Source organism: Penicillium hordei (genome assembly GCF_028827395.1).
Source record: "Penicillium hordei strain IBT 12815 chromosome Unknown utg000003l_segment0_segment0, whole genome shotgun sequence".
In the NCBI taxonomy this organism is placed as follows: Eukaryota; Fungi; Ascomycota; class Eurotiomycetes; order Eurotiales; family Aspergillaceae; genus Penicillium; species Penicillium hordei.
The window spans coordinates 4,187,894-4,203,621 of NW_026623144.1; the positions used below are offsets into that span (position 1 = coordinate 4,187,894).

Below are 15,728 nucleotides of genomic sequence, written 5' to 3' on the forward strand. Positions count from 1 at the left end.
TTTCTTCTACAATTTTCACAACAAGGAAAAAAATGCTGTGTCTCTCACCTCGCTGTTTCCAGGCCTGGCTGGAGGGAGGCCATGTGAGGCTCATTGGGAAGGGTGGGATACCGGTGGGAGGCCAGTGGGAGGCCGTGGAAAACAAGTGGGATGCCGTGAATAGGACAGGGAGAGGACAAATTCTGGCTGACAACATATACATCAAATTTTAGGCTGCGCGAGATGGCTTGCCATTTACAATGTAGACCGTGACGTTTGGTGCTTTATGTATAGCATCTCCCTTCAAAAGGTCTGGCCCCCGAAGTCGGAATTGCCTTTTGACTTCCTAGATCGATGCAAACTCAACAAACATGGCGACTGTAGCCTTGGGAATCACTCAACAATCCTCTCTTGCATCTCGGCGTTTCACTACAGACTGCCTGCCACGTTACCAGGGGCCATCTAGGGCCAGGCTGAGAGGAAAGCCTCGATAGTACGGGTAGGGTCTCCCTCTTTGGACACCATATTTATGGCCACGCCACTATTCTTTTTGCTTTGGCTTCCCCATATATTCACTACCTCAACGAGTTAAGCTAAGCCGATCCTGGACAGTTCCTTGCTATCATCGAAGTATCCAACATGGAGGATGAAGGGCTTGACAGGCCATTCAGATTTATCGTCACTGGCCAATATCTTGCTATTCACCATCATGACAGCAACTTCGAGATATGCAGAGATTACCATGCCCGTGGTGCTTTGTTTTACCTTTCCGATGATGGGGAGACGATAATTCATAATCACACATACGTCGGCGCTCTCGCCGACCATTCCGACTATGATGGAGACGTATTTTACATCCGCAATGGGTCGCAGTACCTAACTCAAGATGGGCAGTGGGTGGACCACGTTAATGATGCCGTCAAAGTCCAAATCGACCCAGTGGGAGACTACGGCGATGCCGGACCTCCCGTTCCCCCGTCAATTCTAAACCCTGTCATTGACACGAGCAATCCTATCTCCGCTGACGGAGTTGATCTCTACCACCCCGATAAATGGTTTTCCTTATATCCTATCAACGGCGACAGTATCTGGACAGGCGATGCTGGGGAATTCAAAGGCAAGCTATATTTCGGTGGCAACTCATACAGTGATGGGATGTGTTTTCAGCTTTCCAAACATGATGGGAAGACACAGATCCGCTCCTATGACGGTAAATATCTGGTCGTTATGATGGAACCTGACGTTGCTGCGTATCTGAACGAAGGCTGTAAGCAACATACCCGGTTTGATCGATGTTCCCGTTGCATGCTCCATTACACCATTGGATATAGTTCCGAGCCACACGAGGGTTTTGTTTTGGTTCCGAAGGGTCTGCCCAGCATGTTTGCCTTGAGTGATGGCATTTTCTACTATAAAGTCAATGTTCTTAAAGGCAGTTATGCAGAGGTAGAGCGCGTTGAAGACATCGACGATGCCTCACCTTTCCAGTTTGTCGCTTGATCTTCCCATGTGTTGGGTACTTGCGGCGCAGCCTTCGTGTGCTCGCGCTTGCCACCATACTGTAGTAGGGCATTCTTTTACCCTCAATACCACCCATTTCACTCAATCTGCTTGAAGAATTGACCTCGATCTTCAAAAGATATATTTACATATTGGGCGTCCTGCAGCCTTCGTATTGAGTCAATAGTTCTTGCGTAACATCTGCGGATATACGGTGGTTAGCCTGCAATGCAGTAGTCTAGATAATGACTTGCACATGTGGACTCAGGTCTACGGGTATAACTACATATGTACCTAAGTAGGTAATGATAGGTAAATTTTAGTTTATAACGTTGGGTGAGATCTTGTAACCTTGAAAAAAAGCTGCACGGGAGATTCTCAACGTCGGTACTAGTCTCGAATTTGGAGATATCACCGATGATCCATCCCCAAATAGCAATGGACTTCGGAAATACTTTGTGTCTGTAGCGTAGTTGATAGCTGCACTACTGCACCACTGTATCACCCACAGGCAGTATCTGGCCCATTATCTCCTCACAATGGGCCTCGATAGCCTTGAATCGATGCACGAGATGCTTTAGTAGCCAAGTGAACAAGTGGGCCTATACTTCGTGTCCTAGTATCTATGACTGTCATGCTATGTTCATTGGACATTCAAGTGGACCGTGGATTTGCATTTGCTCTTTGGTAAATTTGTCTGAAGCCAGATCGCTCATACGATACAGCTGAACGAGGAAGACTGAATATGAGCCGAAAATTACCATGTAGACCTCAGTAAATAAGATATAGTATTCCAGCGAATAAGAAAATAGCAGTCCCTTATCTCTCACTGCCTTTGTCCGAATGCAAACCGCCTCCATGTTCCATCCACGTCCTCGCATAGAGTCATGAAGCTGTCATCGTCGATCAACTCGCACATCCAGTTCTCAAGAAAGGCAATTCGCTCAGCCGTTGGTGAAGACAAATACTGCGCAAGATGGTCTTCTATCTGGCCTGGGGCTTTATTGTTTGGCTTGCTAGCCGGGTTGTCGTTAGAGTTCGAGTTAGTTAGACTATCCTGTGTATGCGATGTGTTCTGAACGCAGGGTACTTGGGGTGTCTGTTCGGCGGATTTGCAGATTGGAGCTATCTCTTGCGAAACAGTAGGGTCTTCATAAAGTAATAATGGCTGACTAGCCTCGGGGAAAGCACTTGTTTGGGATAAGAGATGTGAATCGGAGTCGGGCAAAGCAGAGTAAGTATTAGGCTCCACCACGCGGGGTTGTGGATCAGGCTGTGGATCAGGCTGTGGATCATCGGTTGGCTCAGTGTTTTGAGAACTTGCCGACAGAGCTGATTGGGGATGCTTCTGTGCTGTTCGAGTCAAGCTTGCAGCTTGTGGTTTCCTTGTGCTTGGCTTTGAGAAAGGTAGGTCTCTCTTGGGAGGGAGCATCTGGTTTAACTGATCGACATCATGAATTGCAGATATGGTGGAAAGCTGAGAGCTTGGTGGATCTGGTTCTTTGTTTGACGTATGTGGGAAAGTAGATGCATGCGGTGGTTGAGACAAACCTACCGGTCCCATGCTTTGGCATTGGGGGTTGAAAGCTGGTACAGGGCCCAATCTTGACGTAGGGTGTGAAATAGTGCTCGCGGGAGATGATGCTCGAATGGGTGCTACCAAATCAAGAATGTGAGATAGCTGGTTGAGGTGTTGTCAGAGAAATCAGTACATACTTGTCCCTCCAGATCCTAACCCTCCCGTGGGGTAAAAGTAGACTCCATTGCCCCCACTCGAAGTTGACGCCGTGTTTGTAGACCTGGGGGCAATGGAAGACAGCTGTCCTGATGTCCATGATGATACTGAAGGGAATCGTTGTATTGCTGGAACTGGTATCTTGCCTTCTGTCAATGGACAGTTGATTTCACCCAGAAGAGTCAAGGCCAGGAAGTAGTCACGCTCTGTAGTGAACTTGATTTGAAACCGACGAATCTGCGGGTTCAGAAGGTACTTATGTTAGAAATCACTGCCCGAAGTCATATAAAATATACACACATGTGTTTCACCATGAGGATACTTGACTGCAAGACAAGGGGACTTTACAACGACAGCAAAGTGTGACTTTGGGGGTGGAATCAGCTGGGCCTGCATTCTTGCCATGCGACTAAAGAATACGAGATCAAGCTGCTCCTAGATTGGATGACTCTTATGTTCAGCATTACTGGCTGTGAAGTTTTATGCGTGAGTGGGGCTGTACCAGGATGCCATCACCTCGAACAACCTTCTGAATCATCATGGATGGCATAGAGCCGGAATCAAGCAACTTTTCAAATATGCAAGCCAGGTCTCCGTTTCCAGGGACATGATTCCAGGTCAGTGGACCGATGTGATCGATGGCAGTGGTTGTATGGGAGAACTTGGCAATGGGTAAACGAAGGACCTGGGGACTCGGAGGGATGGGTGGCTGCAGATGCTGCATCTTGCAGAGGGAGAGCAATCAACAAAGAGTACTAGCCCGGAAGATTTTCATCGACGCAAGAGCGTGGTGTCTACCTAGGTAGAATAATGGTCGTGGTGAGGAAGAGGGTGAGGGAGAGTGTGAGAACTCTCGATCCAGCACTCCCAGTGTTGATTAGCATTGCCCACCCCATCAGCATCCTGAATCAGAGTGCAAAGAAATCCCTATATAGCAATTTTGAAATATGCCTGAGGCTTGTAATTTTGTTTCAAAAGATTTCAAGCTCTTAGTAGTCATGTTGAGACTCGAAAAGACATCACTTGTTCCCCTAGGAGCACTCTATGTTGTTGACCTGCCAATCCATCAAAATTGAGATCATTATTGTTGCGTCGTTAGAAATTTGAAAATGAGTAAATTCTATACTCAGGGCCTCAGGGCCCGGAGACTGATAATCGTCTCTATTGTCTCTATTGTCACTATTGTCTCTGTAAAATTGAAGAATATGTCGGTCAATGCTGTGTCGTAAACATATGGTCCAATCAATGGGTTCAACTCCCTATTTTTCTGCATCGGCTCTCTTTACAATTTATATGGAGGATCAATAAATCATCCAGTATGATGGTGTTCTTGCGCTTAAAGAATGTAGAAGCCTGAGGCATCCATACCACAATGATCGATCTTCTTTAGTCATCAATAGGAACAACAAATAATCCGATAACGCGCTCTGGAGAAGCGCGGACTTTTGGCTGATCAGTGCCGTTGATCGCAAGCCCAGCTCTAGCCCTCCAGGGCCGCAAGGCATTGACAATTATTTTACCTTTGAAACCTATCGCCGATTTTGATCGCCTACGCGCAAATTTACTACTGCCTTGGAACTGCCGTTGCTGCTGAGCACTTTGCTCTTTTCACCGTCGCATCCAGTGCTCCAACATTCGAACGCGCGAAACCTGCGGCTCAAGCCGTCTCATAGCCACTGGCCGTCGCTATCACCTCTTTCGGTCAGAATCAACGTTGCATCGCCTTCGGACTCCGACCCCTCAAAAGCCACACCAAGTCGCAAGTTTGACACCCCTGCAATTTCTCCTGCTCGACTCGTTTGCAAACGAAGACGTATCAAGGGCAGCGTCCCTCGAGCCACATACTCAAAGTCTTCGGTTTTGAGACCAGAAGGTCTTGTTCTCAATTGCCCCTCGAATTCCCGAGGTCAAGTTTGTCGGTCTCTTCCGTTGCAAGGACTGAACCACCCCGTGCGTCTGAAAACGTGAACGGCGCAACGCTGTCGCGTTCCTTCGGCAGCACCATGTCTGGCTCTACCCCTCGCACCTCGCTGCGACGTAAGATTACCATCTCTCAGATGACAGGTGTGGCACCTAAACTAACACCACCCACAGAGGGCTTACGCCATGCTCCAAAAATCAACCAACCCTTCATCCCCGATACAACCCCTGCCCGTCGATCACACATCCATCATGGGCTCACATCACCGCAACCATCAACCAGTCCCCATCATGTGAACGTCAACCCGGCCGCCAATCCCCAAAGCGCGCAGTTCGTGGTCGATAGCTGGGAAGGAAAAGACAATCGACAGGTTCCCATGTCGACAAGGGAAGTCCCGACCCCAGGGAACCGACCGGTCATCTTTTCCCATCTTCGTGACCCTTCGAAAATGCCCCGGCAATTGGATTATCACGACCCTTATTTCCCACTGAGATACCTCGAGGTTCCAAGGAGTCGGTCTCCCCTGCATTCTATGAATTCATAAATTAACTAGAAATACTGACGGTTTTATTTTCTCTAGCGGATCACATCTACAAACGTGCCCACTACGGTCTGCAGTCAGGTATTCCAGACGAAGTCGACTTTGCGCTGTACCACCTGGTACAAATTTCAAATCAACGATGGGATAAATTCAAGTTTGAAGGATTTCCCTTGCTTGCGGAAACTTTGATGCAGAAAGCACTTGACATCACACAACTCTGCACGGGGGTGAAGTGGGAATTCCAGTATGATCCTCGGAAACCGATTGACCGTGTCAATGTACTCAATTCGTTACACGGCACCCGGGATATTCTGGACAAAATTAGCAAAATCCCAGTAAATCTCCCAGACGACAGCCTCGAGACGTACGACTTCAATCATCGGTTGAGAAACATCAAAGAGGCCACCTTAGTGTTGCGAAACATGGTGCTCCTGAAGGAGAACGCATTCTATGTGTCACGTTATGCAAATGGTCTATTACGGGACTTTTTGGTTATCTTGATCAACGCTCCCAATCAACCTCGGCTGAATGAAATCAAAAATGACGCACTAGATATCGCTGAGGAGGTCACCAAGTTCTTGCGAACTGACCATGAAGATCCGTTGTGGATTTCTTTGGTGAATTGCCTTGACTCCCCAGACCGCGCCCACGTCGTGCGGTCCCTCTGGGCCTTGACACACTTCGGCACTGAGCTGGACGATGCGGATGCCAACCGAGCCATGGAAACCTTGACCAGACCGACTCTTCAGCAGATGTACTATCACACACTTCTTGACCTTGACAAGGATATTCTGAGTGGTGCACTGGACTTCTGGTATCAATACACACTCAGTCATGACAATATCGAGACATTGATGGATGTCCTCAATTTCCCAATCGTCTTTGTTCCTCGCATGGTCGCACTTCTGACCTATGAAGCACGACCAGCCAAAAAGGAAACCGTTCTCCAGGAAGAAAAAGTCGCACCTCCACCCACTGACATACCTCGTGTATCCCCAGAGCTTTTGGAAAAGCTCATGGAACTGTCCGAGCCGGAACGAAGCTCCCAGTGGCTGCGTTGCTGCTTCATCGAGGATTCCGAATGCGAGATCACACAAATCGCTTTGTGGCAAGCCTACCAAAGCCGATTCGCAGATCCCCGTGTCACTGGAGGGGGCGTTCTTCCCGCTGCAGAATTTATCAAGAATGTCAGCAACACGTTCACAAACGCTCAAGCACAGGTCATCAACGGCCCCGGCACTGCCACAAAATTCATTATCAAGGGCATCCGACCTTTAGAAACTGCACACACATTTGAGGGCTTCCCTTATTCCTACTGCAGATGGGCGGACAACTCAAAGCCCTCAAAGATGTGTCAGCGTGCATTCACATCTCCGACAGATCTCCGGAATCACGTTTTCGGCGACCACATGAGCCTGGAACCCACAGATACCCCCGGTCAGTATAAGCTTGATCCCGCAGAGACTCCCATCCACACCTGTCAATGGGACCACTGTTCACGGTTCCGAGCATCTGGGCCCAGCCCCAACACATCCATGGTCGCCGGTCATGTTTCGTCGCATCTGCCCGAAGATCGCCCCGCAGACGCACAGCCCACGACCGCTAAGCGTGTGGTTCTCCAAGAGCGCATCGTCCGCAAATGGTACTATATGGACACTCCGGTCAATGAAAAGGGTGAACCATTCGGGGTAGCCTACAAAGCTGCCTTGGTGCTGCGCAACATCGCCCGAGGCCTGCCGAACCGGACGACGTCCAAATACGGCGGTCTTCCCTGGAAGAAAGCCTGCTTCACCAGCCAACGTCCCAAGATCGTCGAAGTCTGGGACCGGAATCGTGCGCTGCGCAAGGAGCTTACCGAGTTAATCATGGTGATCGAGAAAGAGGTAGACTATTAAATTTCCTATTACATGTTTTCCGGTGTCGCAACTGCCTCTTTTTTCTTTTCTCATGAATCAATATCTCTGTACGATTAATACCCTGATTATTCATGTTCCCACTGTCCTTCTGGTTCCCGGGTCCTCCGTCTTGTCTAAATGTACAATATCTAAGAGCCAGGACCACATTGGCGGTGTTTTCTTGTTTTCTGCTTTGTTTTTAATGGCTTGCCGCTTTGATCTAAGCCCAAGTTCGCAAAAAGGCCCCCGAAGAGTGGAGTTGCATTACTACCTAGGTATGGGTATGGGGTGGGTTTGATGTCTGATCTTTTCCGGCGTCGCTTAAGATAGAAATTCGAGATTCATTAGTTAGTATACTGAGACTCGGGGTTTTAATTCACGCCTTCTGTTTGTTTTGCTTGCTTTTTCTTGCTTCACTGTGTGTAGACCTATTCAGGAAAAATCTAGACACCCTTCACATTCGCAATCGAAGAATAGACAAGATGCAGCATTTAACATCCACAACAACAATCCCCATCATCCACGCGCCTCGGCAGCTATTTCCCCCAAAACCCGCATCGCTTCCTCCGCCCTCACAATGGATACATAGATATGATCATGGAAATACCCACTGACGACATTGGTACTAATACCGTGGTCCTTCAGCCGGTTAGTAATGGTAGCGATCAAGCCGACCGCTTCCAGGCTGGAGTGAATAGTAAGAGAGATCTTCTTGCAGGGAAAAGTTGACTCATTAAAGCCATGCGATGCGGCAAGTGCTTCTGTTGTCACGATCGTTGTGCCCTCTTCCTCTTGAACGATTAGTTGTGGTTGGAGTGTCGAGAGGGGTAATGAGTGGAGGGGTGATTTGGTTGTGAGGAAGACGTAGGTTGTTGGGTCTAGGCTTGGTTGCATTGTTGCTAGGAGGATTTGTATGTTGTTTTCGCCTAGAGGTGCCATTTTTGAGGGTGAATTGGGATAAGTTGTGTCCAAGAATAATATATGCGAAAAGGAAGATGGGTATGGAGTTGATGTCATCTTAGGGCATGGTTTGGCTCCCAAGATATATGACTAATGAGAGCGCAGTCCGGGATCTATGTATAAAGTTAGCAGATGTTCCAGATGGGGAATGAAGTCTTTTATGATTCGATATAATTGGAAATCGATATCAATTTGTGTAATAATAATAGTTGCTATGTCTACGTCAAAATCCGTGGTGTAACGTAAGCTGATTCAAGAGTCGAGAAAGCTAAGAATGTAAGACTAGACTATGGAATCTAACAATTATCAATCTGGGGGATGACAGTAATTAATATATGAAAAGGACCTTGACGCTTAGTAGTCACCCGTAGGCATTCCACCTAGAGTCGGAACATGCTGTCCATGGAATCCAAACCCAATCGCTCCATCGACATTTGCTCGGCCAAGCTCTGACAAGTTACGAGCATCGAGGCAGAGCAAATAACTCTTACCATGCATCCCGTCAAGAACAACGCTAAGAAGTACGCCATCATCTTCACTAGTGCCCTCGGGATTAGCGACGAAAATGGGCTCACCAGGCGATTGGCCGTGACATGCCCAGAGCTGAACTTGCTGAGTATCACAATCAAGCTTCATGATACCATCTGTCAGAGTTGCCTCTCCACGGAAGGTCACAGCGTAGACATATCGGTGTTTCTGAGTGACTATTTTCGAATTCAAAGTCGGCAGCTCAGGCGACAGCGATTTGCAAACGGACCATTCGACTGTTGCTTTCTTGGGATCGGTGCATGCAGTGGAAGGCACTGCAGGCAGACGGAACCGGGTAAAGGATGTACGGAAAGAATTATCTCTCTTCTGCTGGAATGCCTTGGCTGTATCCAACGAAGAGATCAAGTTCTCGTAATAGAGGGATTGCACAAATTCCGAGCTATCGGCTCTCACAACATCTGTAACAATATCCATCTCTGCAGGATTCTCCTTCGAGGGTTCGAGCCAAGCATTGACCGTGTGGAAGCAGAAGAATGCAGGGCTTTCGTATCTGGCGATCAATCCCTTCCCGTGCTTACGGTCAATGACATACCACCCTGCTGGCTGACTTAGGTCTGTTGGCAAGATTGAATCTATGAACGAGGAGCCAAGCAGCTGTGGGTTTACGTGCGCGTTCCACACACATAGCACGACATGGTCCTCAGTGATGAGGAGGGAGTGAATATAAGCTGGTGTTGCGGGGAAGGTTGCTAGGATTGTGGTCTCCCCCGTTGAAGCCGAGACCCTGAAGACGCGGTATGTACAGGTTGGTCCGAGGGTGAGATTATAATTGAACATGTCTCCCGTGATAGGATCAGATCGAGCATGAGATGCAGAGAGTTGGCCCGAAAGTTCAGGGTGCAGATTGGTTTGCGTGGCTAGGCCGATGGGCTCCAGGGTTTCCGGGTCAAGCTTCTTGAAGGCGTTGTAGTCGGTCTTCGCGTAGAGAGTTCGGACTCCTGTAGAATCACTCCAGCGTGAGGTCGACTGTTCGGGCTTGGGATCGAGGCCTGGGACGTTGATCGAAAGGGTGACGGATATGTTGCTACTCGATGGAGTGGGTTGCGGGACATATTCAGTCTGAACTTTGCCCAAGACACTCTTGCAAGGGTCGCGTTTCTGTCCGAAACCAACCATGTCGAGTGATCCTGTCTTTCTTGCTTCTTCGATCAGGTCGTCGGTTGAGAAGCGAGAGTTGTAGAAAATCCGAGGTGAAGTATTGGGATCATCGGGAGCACAGATCTGGAAACGATGGGTTTGACCGAATCCATCGAACCAGTGGGAGAGCCGTAGTGTTTCTCCATTTTCAGCTTCAACTTGGCTCTTTCCTGGACCTGTACGGTACAAAACTCCAGCAGCGTAGGCAGGAATATGTCCTGTCACAGAGAGCTCGACGGGCCTACGTTGCTCGTATTCAGGATCGAACTAGGCAGGGATTAGTATATATAGTTCGAGGTGCCCATTACTTGACTTACACCTTTGTCGTTGGGCCAGTTATTATAATGATCTTCATTCATACCATTCTCCATGGCTGATTCGTCTAGATCAATAGAAGGCATATTTTCAAGTTTCTGATAGATCTGTTCAGGTTGATATGGTTGCCTTAGGCTAATACCCAAGATGTTGGTCGTCTCTCACTGGCCTTTCGTCTTAAGAATCCGATTTACTTAAGAGATAAGTTCACGATCTCGACAATTGACCCTTTTTATATTTTTTTTAAACATTTGACTGTTTTGACCCTCCCCCCTTTTCTATATTGTAGGCCTAATTCCTGTGTTCGTCATTGGCGGGGGAATCGCGACGGGCTGAATTCCACAACCGACCTCTCCTTTTCCCTCGCCAATCGCTAACGTTGAATTACCGAGTCTCGCTCATCATCGTCACTTTGAGCCGCGCCAAGTCTACAACTGACTTTGAATCTCGGATTGCGTATTCACTTTTGGTTTCATCCGGAGTGTCTTGGCGGGATACACCCACACGAAGGCTATACATAGCCCGTCTTCCAAACGCAAATCATACCTGTGAGATCCGCACCATCCAAGGCTATCGATCACCTTTTCGGAGCCCTCTATTAAACCGACGCCAACCCCCCATGAAGCAACAAGTACGGGAACCGGAGACCAAAACAGGGCCAAAGATATGGAAATGTAAAGAATGCCCCTCCAATTTTCAGCGATTAGATCATATGAAACGCCATGCCCTTACTCGTATGTTCCCGATCATATTCGGAGGGATAGGCTACAGTAATGACTTCCAACAGATCACACAATAAACAGCCACCTCTGTTCATTTTGCGACTCTACATTCAGCCGAGGGTGTGTCATCTTCCATCACTTCCGAAGAAAGATATGTCACCCCGTCATGTGTGCTGACGAAAGTACCCAGAGATGTGTTACGGAGACATTGGAAATCGTGCAAGGCCCGTGTAGGCAGCGGCCATGCAATCCCCGAGCCGGAGCGCGGTGGGAAACAAAAACGTGCTTGTGATAGTTGCGCAGGCCTCAGGAAAGCCTGTAATGGAGAAATGCCCTGTGCGGAATGCACACAAAGAGAAAGACTGTGCACTTACCAACGTCTTCTCAACGACGAGCTTCCCTTGCCATCCACATCGCAGGCTTTATTAGAGACCCCAGACGCCGGAAGTTCAGGTGCGAATGATGATGCTCACCGCGTTTCTCAGTCAAGTTGGGAACTTGGCGCTGCAACACTTTATCCACCTCATGGAAAGATTAATGCCCGACGCCAGAAATTTCCTTTTGGTTAACTAGAAGGGCCGACAATCAACTGAGTCTAACCAGGTTACGGGATCAGGCATCTATACACTGCTTGATTGCGAGCCAAATGGTATAGATACTGGGTGGCAGTGTGTTCTTGACGGTATCACATATTCTGAATGCGACACACAGGTCATTGGTGAACAGGTCAGCTCAGTTTCCTCCGAAAGCGTTCTTCCCATTCAGAGGTCGGCGCCATCGGAATTTAAAGGATTGGATCACTCTATGCTCTCTCAGCTTTTGTGCGCTATTTAGTGTGAAGGGCGGGAGAGAGATAACGTATAGAAGCATATGGGCTGATGTATTGGGAGACTCGCCCGCAGTGGAGATTTTTATTAATTACATTAAACTCATTTAAAGTGTCTAGTCACAGATCGTGGCGCGAGTGGATATTTATTTATGTACATCACTGCTGGATATGGTAGTTGCCTAGACATCTATACAATCCAGGTTCCTCACTGGCACCCCGAGCTATGTTCTTCACCGTGGCAAGAAAATAGAATCAACGCTATCGTAAACATTTTCGATAAAGTTCTCATAACTCAACCAAGCCGTGTCATCGGAGCCACTTTGCAAGGTCGGGTCACTCAAATCCATCGCATCCCACACATTAGGCCAGGGCACCGGCGTAAAAGAGGTCGGCACTTCTGCGACCTGCGAGTCTTGCGGTACATCAACGGCCTGTTCCAAATCAAGCGAAAAGTCCGTAAGATCCGGTTGATTTTCAGGTTGTTTCGAGAAAGGCCCAGACGCAATGCCGTCGAAAGAGTATTGACACACCGGTTGGTGAGAAGCATCAACATCAGCACCCAGAAGCTCATTTCTTCGTGTTTTCGCCTGCGACATGAGCCTCTCCAGAGGTTTCCAGAGCATTCCCTGCTGAGAATCTGCGATTACGAGCCGCGAGCGCTGGTAGACGTTGTCAACGACGGTCCAGTATTTTGACATCACCGCGGGATTTTTGCAGACGCAGAGTTCGGCAAGGGCTACGGCCAATGCGTGCCACGGAACCCACATCGAGACGTACCACCGCCAAGACCTGGCGCCTGGATAGTCGTATGCCTCTTGTGACCACAGCAGGTTATCAGCTGCGATTTTAAGGAGGGCGTTCTCCTGGATTTTCGGGGGGATGAAGTTATAGCTTCGTTGCAGCGGCCGGAGGGAGGCTAGTTGCAGCCAGCTTCCCATCACACCCGCTGTCTTTCGCGCATACCACTGGAAGTCCGACAGATCGGGCCTGCAGCCGCTTAGAAGATTTGATGTCTTTTGTTGGAAATCGTGGACGGCTTGCTGTCGCAAACTCAAGATAGTCACGGCTGGCTCGGTGAGATCTGAAAATGCAAGGGTTCGGGTCACAGACACTGACGCTGCGATAACCAAGGTGTGGGTCATGTCGGTAAACGTGCCATTTATGTGTTCTGGGATTGGACCTGGCATGTCGAACCATAAGTCCTCGTCGTTGATATTCGACGGTTGGTTGTAATCCAGCCATGCGGATTGCATCATCGGCTCGGATGCCCTGTCTAGAGAGGCTGCTACATCGAGAAGGCCGATTCCTAGCCATGCTCGTTTGCGCATCTCGTGCTCAAAGGGGCGTACCGTGAATGGCGGCTGGGGGATGTGGAGAGATAATGCCTGGCCTACTCGAAGTGCCATGCTCAGCATGGTCCACACTCTTCGGCTTTGGTCTTGAGATCTCGCGGCAAGCTAGAAACGCTTAGCTTACATTCTGGCAACATGAAGAAGCGCGAAAGACGAGAAGCTCGTAGTCGTACTCACCAGAGAGATGATATAAGCCTGGAGAACAGTGAGATCGTTTGTCGTGACAAAGTCCGCCTTTGCGAGCGCTAATTCGGTTTCTCTCTGGAATTCTGCGACTATTGCCTTTTTGCTCGTGTTGAAAGTTGACTGGCATTCCACTTCCTCAAGAGTACACACAGCGCAAAGATAGATAGCCGAAGCAAGGGTGGCTGGCGCTTGGTGATCCTGCTCATAGTCAAGATAAGGCTTCTCATCTTTAATAAATGCTTGTAGCGACGGTCGATGTAAAATTTTGAAGAGAGGATCAACGTTGTGGAAGAAAATGTCACATAACCTGTGCCGGATTTGCGGTTTGAGGTTTAATCGGCCGTTGGCCTGGGGTGAGTTTGACGAGCTTTCAGGGCTTTCTGAGCTCACAAGCGAGGTGCCAAAACCAGATGCTGAGTCTTTGACAGCGTGGTCTTCATTTTCTAGACGACCTTCCAGGACACTGCGTAATTCTTGGGTCTAGGGTTGTAACATAAGTTAAATCGTATCCACGAATCATGAATTCAACAAGCTCACCTGCTGCATGATATCTTCCCAAAATGGACCCCCAACATACGCAGTTGAAGGGCGAGGAAGATGTGGCTGACCAGTAGCGGGCAAGTTGTCATTCTGACCCTGCCGAATATTAGGACCGGCGTTGCTGGTCTCTGCTGCCGACCGCTGCTGTATGTATGGATATACAGGCATAGGGACAGTCGGGGCAGCCTGTAATCCATCTCCGCGCTCATTGGCGACTTTTTTCAGAAGTTTCTCGAGTCTCGCTACCCGCTCAGATAGTTCTTTGTCCGAGCCTACAACCCGCTCAGGTTTTCGCGTGCGACCGCGCGGGAGACGCGCACGTTCCACGGGAACACACACGAGGCCAAGTCGCTGGCAGCTTGTACAAGGACTTGACTTGTCGCATTTCACTTTGCGCTGGCGACAGGCTTCGCAGGTGAGGCGGACCCGTGGTGCGGAGGACCTTGAGTGGGTTGTCTCGGCTTGGCCCACGGGATCGGCCATTCTGGTGGGGACCCAATTGGTCTGGATATAAAGCAAACGTGACTTGAGACGGATTGTATCGTTTGTACGATGTACACCCTTGTTGAAGATCCATGGCTTTTTTTTGCATGGGAGGTTCTGAACACCGGCCCCGCAAAGCTATCCACATTCAATGTTCTGCCCAATCAGAGGTCTAATCCGTACATACCATTTCGGCGGATGATCTGCGCAAGTCAAATGCGTTAAAAAAAAATATAAAAAAAAAAATAAATAACAAAGGAGCTAAGAACTAGTCTGTTTACACACTGGTTTCAGGTAATAGAGCTTTTTTTTTCCGTACACAAAAAACACTAAACATGACATGACATGACATAAATAGCGATAATCCTATAATCTACTTGCAAGGAAAAACCGCAATGGAGTTCACACATTTTTTCCATGAGTAGTTTACTCCGGCCTGACCAAATAATCAGGTATGAAAACTCACAAAACATAATAGAATGTCACTTATAAATCATTCAGTTCGTAGATCGAGAGTACAGACGGGAAGCAATAAGAGTGCCCGACCGAGATCAAGGAGGTGAACAACACAGTCGAGGACCCATAACCCGAAGATCTTCACTCAAAAAGAAGAGTGATTGGCGTGCCTACAGCTTGGACAGCTTGGACAGTGCGTCTTCGTGAAGATAACAATGGGCCCAGTGAGCATGGCGTCAGGGGATGAAGATCTGTGCGTTGCGGCCGAAGGTTAAGGCAAGAATATATCCCGCATAGTATATAGGACACCATAATAGAAAAAGTTAACGAAATTAGGGATGATCCAAGGTTTTATTGAAGTTAACGGTCTAATGTCTTCTTCAGATGTCCTTTTTAGACGTTTGCCCCTATTGTTAGTATTCTAGCTACTTCGTTAGAAAAATTTCTAGTTGATATGTCGAGGGACATGGGAATAAGGAAAAATATATTCAAATGACATCTAGAAGGATGATAGGTAGCTATGAAAGTGAAAAAATTCCGCCAGGAATTGGAAGGACAGTAAGGAGTAGACAGGCCAAGCTTATCATCACTCTGCGAGGTACGATACAAGTCGATAAAACGTGCAGAC

The 15,728-nt window shown here is 48.4% G+C and overlaps 6 protein-coding genes across 6 annotated transcripts; 2 read left to right on the plus strand and 4 right to left on the minus strand.

Annotated features, from left to right (window-relative positions):
• Positions 1–618: 618 nt before the first annotated feature.
• N7537_006803 (uncharacterized protein) lies at positions 619–1,479 on the plus strand (the record flags this gene model as incomplete). Its single annotated transcript, XM_056897860.1, has 1 exon — positions 619–1,479. One exon carries the CDS (start codon positions 619–621, stop codon positions 1,477–1,479), a length of 861 nt encoding a protein of 286 aa, XP_056753645.1.
• An 826-nt stretch (positions 1,480–2,305) lies between these two features.
• On the minus strand, positions 2,306–3,938 carry N7537_006804 (uncharacterized protein; the record flags this gene model as incomplete). Its single annotated transcript, XM_056897861.1, has 4 exons — positions 2,306–3,135; positions 3,196–3,469; positions 3,515–3,649; positions 3,717–3,938. 4 exons carry the CDS (start codon positions 3,936–3,938, stop codon positions 2,306–2,308), a joined length of 1,461 nt encoding a protein of 486 aa, XP_056753646.1.
• A 1,279-nt stretch (positions 3,939–5,217) lies between these two features.
• On the plus strand, positions 5,218–7,571 carry N7537_006805 (putative chromatin remodeling complex subunit (Rsc9); the record flags this gene model as incomplete). Its single annotated transcript, XM_056897862.1, has 3 exons — positions 5,218–5,251; positions 5,309–5,647; positions 5,716–7,571. 3 exons carry the CDS (start codon positions 5,218–5,220, stop codon positions 7,569–7,571), a joined length of 2,229 nt encoding a protein of 742 aa, XP_056753647.1.
• Positions 7,572–8,087: 516 nt separating this feature from the next.
• On the minus strand, positions 8,088–8,510 carry N7537_006806 (ACT domain-containing protein; the record flags this gene model as incomplete). The annotated part of the gene is made up of 1 exon (XM_056897863.1): positions 8,088–8,510. The coding sequence occupies one exon, from the start codon at positions 8,508–8,510 to the stop codon at positions 8,088–8,090; it is 423 nt and encodes a 140-aa protein (XP_056753648.1).
• Positions 8,511–8,885: 375 nt separating this feature from the next.
• N7537_006807 (carotenoid oxygenase family protein) lies at positions 8,886–10,618 on the minus strand (the record flags this gene model as incomplete). The annotated part of the gene is made up of 2 exons (XM_056897864.1): positions 8,886–10,484; positions 10,535–10,618. The coding sequence occupies 2 exons, from the start codon at positions 10,616–10,618 to the stop codon at positions 8,886–8,888; spliced, it is 1,683 nt and encodes a 560-aa protein (XP_056753649.1).
• A 1,695-nt stretch (positions 10,619–12,313) lies between these two features.
• N7537_006808 (putative C6 transcription factor) lies at positions 12,314–14,644 on the minus strand (the record flags this gene model as incomplete). Its single annotated transcript, XM_056897865.1, has 3 exons — positions 12,314–13,540; positions 13,613–14,101; positions 14,159–14,644. 3 exons carry the CDS (start codon positions 14,642–14,644, stop codon positions 12,314–12,316), a joined length of 2,202 nt encoding a protein of 733 aa, XP_056753650.1.
• Positions 14,645–15,728: the final 1,084 nt, after the last annotated feature.